The sequence below is a fragment of the Dasypus novemcinctus genome, chromosome 19 (genome assembly GCF_030445035.2).
Source record: "Dasypus novemcinctus isolate mDasNov1 chromosome 19, mDasNov1.1.hap2, whole genome shotgun sequence".
Lineage (NCBI taxonomy): Eukaryota > Metazoa > Chordata > Mammalia > Cingulata > Dasypodidae > Dasypus > Dasypus novemcinctus.
Genome location: NC_080691.1, coordinates 69,493,258 through 69,498,557, shown reverse-complemented (window position 1 = coordinate 69,498,557; position 5,300 = coordinate 69,493,258). Strand labels below are relative to the sequence as shown.

At 43.1% G+C, this 5,300-nt stretch overlaps 1 protein-coding gene across 1 annotated transcript; it reads right to left on the bottom strand.

Annotated features, from left to right (window-relative positions):
* Positions 1-286: 286 nt before the first annotated feature.
* Positions 287-5,051, bottom strand: LOC101414509 (olfactory receptor 13A1-like). Its single transcript, XM_058281102.2, has 3 exons — positions 4,970-5,051; positions 4,676-4,757; positions 287-2,854 (listed from the first exon to the last, which is right to left on the bottom strand). The coding sequence occupies exon 3, from the start codon at positions 2,722-2,724 to the stop codon at positions 1,792-1,794; it is 933 nt and encodes a 310-aa protein (XP_058137085.1). The 5' UTR covers positions 2,725-2,854; positions 4,676-4,757; positions 4,970-5,051; the 3' UTR covers positions 287-1,791.
* Between the last annotated feature and the right edge of the window lie 249 nt (positions 5,052-5,300).

Below are 5,300 nucleotides of genomic sequence, written 5' to 3'. Positions count from 1 at the left end.
AGATCATGTGCCATGCCTAACTTCATCCATGGACACTAGTACTCAAATAGTATAAGTAGTAGAGGGCAGGAATAGATTTGATTTTTAAAACATTTGTCTGTGAAACTCGAATAGTTCCTGAGGATGTACAGAACCAAAACTCTCAGGCATTGCTGGTGGTATTGTAAAAGGGTACAAAAATTGGGGGAAAACTTGGCACTTTCTTATAACATCAAACATACACATTCCTTAAGACCAAGAAATAACATTCCTAATTATTTACACAAGAGAAATAAAAACACATCTGCAGAAGGACATTAATGCAAGTTTTATTCATAGTAGCCAAAAAGAAGAAAAGACAAATAACCATCAACTTGTTAGTGAATAAATAGAATCTGTTGAATTCATACAATGGAATACAAGTTAAAAAATGAACAAAAAATGAGATATTCAACAATATGAATGAATATAAAAAATAGTATACTAAACAGTGCTCCAGTGTTTATTCACCAAATGCAATGAGTGTTCCTCACTGATGAAAGAGGATGTTGATGTGGGAGAAGCAGTGGGCTGGGGAGTGGAGTGTATGGGAACCTCATGTTTTTTAATGTAATATTTTGTGTGATCTGTTTATCTTTTTTAAAAAGACAAAAAAATCACAAAAATGGTATACTAAGTGGAAAAAAGCTCATGTTCGCTATAATTCCATTTATATAAAGTTCTAGAACATGCAAACTGATTAATGATGAAAAGTAAGAGAATTGATAGCTTCAGTAAGTAATGGAACTGGGATTGACTTGAGAAGGACAAGAGGAAAAATTCTGGAATAGTAGTTATATTCTGTATCTTGGGAGGAGTTTGGATTATCCAGCTGTATTTACTTGTAATAACAAAAATGTATATATTTATTTATGTATTTCAGTAGCATCTTTACTTTAAAGGGAAAAGAAAGTAAACAAATGATTTAAACTAATTGAGTATCATGATTAGGTATTTAAAGAGAAGCTAACTGGTGTTTGAAACTTGCTTTGAAATTCATAAAAACAAAGTGAATTGATGAATGGATAAGTAATAAAACTAAAGGATCATGTTAATGATACAACTTAGATATTGGTCACATAAGAGTTAACTGTAAAATGCAGTCAATTTTGCTATATGCTTTCATATAACTCTGGATACAGGAAAGAAAAAACCTTGGGAGGTCAAGAATACATATAGGCAGACAAGGTGTAAGATGTTGAGTGGGGATGCTATAGCATGTTCAGGTGAGTGTTATAAATGGGAGAAGGAGCAGACATGAGAGGTGTAGATTCAATTAATAGGATTTGAGGATGCTTTGGGTAGAGAGGCTGGAAAGAGGAGGAAGAATTTTCAATAATTGTGGCTCTTAGAATTAGGTGGGGGCCCTGAGAGTCCCACTCTGAAAGAAGAAGAGGCAGTGTCATCCATATGTGAAGGCTTCAGCCTTGATCCATGGTGCTGATGTGTGGATGAAAACATCCGCAGACATTGGAGGAAGGGTGTGTCTTGTGTACTGTGCTGGTCCTCCTGATGTTCCTGCTGGCCACTGGCTCCCCCTTGCTTTCCACCCTAACTTCCTGCTTCTCTGAATCACTGAGAGTATCAACAGATAGCTCCTTGGATAGTTTAGTTAGTATCACCATAGAAGGTGGCTAGTTCCACTGTGTGAGCACATTGTTTATAAATTACTTGAATTACAGTCTTTCTCTTGCCACTTGCATCAGATTCTCAAAGTGATTTCCTGGAGTTAACTCAATAACATAAAGTAAAATTCACCTTGGTCACTTACTTTCATTTAACAAATGTGGAAAACACTCTGCTTAGGGCCACTTTTACATCTTTGTTCCTTAGAGTGTAGATGAGTGGGTTTAGGGTGGGGCTGACGGCTGTGTATAGGATGGAGACTACTTTGCCATTTTCCACAGAGGACCCAAAACCAGGTAGAAAATAGGTGTAGATGATGGTGGAGTAGTACATACAGACCACCAAGAGGTGGGAAGAGCAAGTGAAGAAGGCCCGGCGCTTGCCCTCAGCTGAATGGATGCGCAGGATGCCAACAATGATGAAGGCATAGGATGCCATGATGAACAGAAAGTTGACCACCCCAAAGAAAACATCTGAAATTACAACCATGATGTTGTTCAGGTATGTAGAGCTACAGGCAAGCAGCAACAGTGTGGGGATTTCACATACAAAGTGAGGGATATGATTCTGGCTGCAGTAATTTAGCTGTGCCATCAGGCTAGTGAGCACAGAGGCATTGACTCCACTCACAGCCCACACACTGCCTGCCAGCAGGGCACAGAGGGTCCTGCTTAATAGCGTGTGATAGTGCAGGGGCTGACAGATAGCAACATAGCGGTCATAGGCCATGACTGTGAGGAGTAGCAACTCAGCCAAAAGTATCCATGACAGGAAGAAGAGCTGGGTCATGCATCCCTCATAAGTGATGGTGCTGCCCTTGCCCATCATGTTCTCCAGCAACTTTGGGAGAACAGTGGAAGTGCACATGATGTCTAAGAGGGCCAGATTGGTGAGAAAAAAGTACATTGGTGTGTGGAGGGCTGGATTCAGGCAGATAGCCATGAGGATGAGGCAGTTCCCTGCAAAAGCCATCAGGAAAAGTAGGAGGAAAATAGCAGAGAAGGCACCCTGGAGCTGGGGGTTTTCTGTAAAACCCTGCAAGACAAACTCCACCACAGCTGTGTGGTTGTTAGCTGTCATTGGGTGGGTTGAGACTCTCTGAGGTATCCTGGGATGCAAAGAGCCTCTGGATTGAGGGAGGCACAAGCACTTGGTGGATATCCTTTCTCTCTACAGGCTGGTCCTGCTAAGGCTCTACAGGGATGTTGCCCTGGGAAACACATACCAAAATGTTAACAGAGGTTCCAAAAATAAGAGAGACAATCAGAAAATTATCTCTACCCTCTGGTTCTTCCCCATGTAACCTCTTCCAGCTCCACATATTCACCTCCCCATGACAGCATCTCCTTCCTTTATGAGGCTGGACCTGCATTGCTCAGTAATTTACATACAAAGTGAAACCTCTTTTCAATATAAAATAAACATTTGCTACATTATCCTGGCACATGAAATCCAATGGGAGACAGGTCCAGAAGCACAAGGTATTGGACTTCTCCGGGATTATGACATGCAAGATGTACATACACAGTGAGGCAGATCAGTAGGCTCCAGGCCTTAGAACTTCAAAAAGTAAAAACCAGTTCCACTGTGTGTTGGGCAATGGTTCATGAAGATGATTGCCTCAAAGTTATACGGATTTCTCATACAGAGAGGGGTTGAGATTGGCTGAGGGAAAGCTTGAGGTGGGGAGATCAGCTACGCTGAGGGGAACAAGAAATGGGGGCACAGTCTGGGAAGTGGTCTGGGCAACTAGAGCAGTTTGAGAATTGAGGGATAGCCACCAGATTCATAGCTGTTTCAAGGCACAGTCAGAGAACAGATGTGCATTAATCTGGGAGCAGAAACTTCAACTGAAACCTCATCTGCTCAACCATGCCTTCTCCATTCCAGGCTGGTCCCCAGAGGATGTGGAAGATAGGATTTTGGGCATCCAGGGCTGCTGTCTGAGCAGCTGGATCCTGTCACCTGCAGACACCCAAATCCTGGCTCTGACACCATCCAGGTTCCCTTGAGCTATGTGAAAAGCTTATACCTTCATTGGGTGTCAGCATGTGCCAAGGACTGTGGATGCAGGAAATAAATAAATAAATGCAACACACTCTTAATTTTTCTCAGGACTTCCTGACAATGCACCACTCAGTTCTCAGACCTCTGACACCTTCTAAATTCACACATCTCTCTGGCATCCCATTCCTGACCCAGGATGCTCAGGCAGGATGGGATTCAGCTCAAAAGAGAAAACCATGTTCCTTGTGTTCTACACTCTGGTCCCTCAGCTCCAATGTTAGCACTTCCCTCCCCTCCCCTGAGTCCTCCACTCCAAGCTAAGGCAGTTGAAGGGAGAAGTGGAGTCAGAGAACCTGCCTGGGGGTTTCTTCCTGGATAAGGATGGCCTGGAATAAGAAACTGGCTAGTGTCACATTCTACCCAGGGGCTGGTCTTTCTCCAGTGTTCCCTAAACAAAGTTGTTGATTTTCAGGAATATATACTTGGCAGTGAACTCCTGGTGGGTGGAGCATAGAAATAGACACATCTGGGATTCTGTGACAGTCCCAGCTGTGGAAGATCTGCTCCCTTCAACCTCATTACCCCTCCACCCTAACAAGGTCCAAGGAATGCTCAGACTACTGACTGAAGCCTAAGCTGTGTCCCTGTAGAACTTGGGTGCTAAGGATCCAGCAGCATCCGGTGGGGATTTTTTAGTCCCAGGGTGTTCAGTCCAAAGTCCCTCACTAGGATCATTGAGAGACCACTGTGACACACCCTTCTCTGCAATGCAAGGGATTATCCCCATGCAGGAACAGATGAGTAAGACCTCCTCTGTTCCCTGCTGCCCACAGTCCATGGCTAACTTCCAGGATGCACCTTGCCTGCACTGCCACACATACAGCATGAGTCCTCCAGTCCCTGATTCATAGGAAACTTTCAGCCACCTCCAATTTGTGCAGCCAGAGCTAATATTTTAAAGACCTTGACCTATAAAGTCAATGGACCTATAAAATCAATATCACAGGCAGTTTTTCTCTCTTACCTATCAGTGACACAGATGATGCTGGAAGTAGCAGAGCCAAGGAGCTCAGAGGGAGAGTCTCTGGGCTTTTCAGCATTTCAAACTGAAATAGTAAAAGACAGGAGTTAAGAGATTGCAGGGGCTAATTTTCCACAGTAAAACTTGTCAGAGTTAAAACAAAGCTATCATTTCAGAAACATTAAAAGTAAAATGAGAAAAGATAGTCTAAAAGTCAAGGGATATAAAGGATGGGTCTCAATTTGCTTCTTGCCTAAAATGAAAAGAAACATATTATCATGAAAGATAAATAATAACCTTTTCCTAATTAGAGAGGATGTAGAACCTTTGGGATGATAGCCCCAATTTCTTCCCTTTGGTGTCTCCTTTGTTTGCTGCTGACCTTTAAAGTCAGTTCACTTGCTTAAGGTAGAAGCCAAGGTCACTGGGGAGCAAGGTAGAGTAAGGAGAAGTAATGACCTTCAGGGAGCAATTATCTCCAGCCAAAGGTAAACACAGGTCCTTCTGTTGCAATCTCCAGGCAGGGGATGGGCCAGGACTTGAGGAAAGCACAGGTCAGGCCAGAGTCCTGAGGCCATGGGAAGGGGCTCCCAGGACTATAGCTATGGTCAAGCTTTTCACCTTTTGG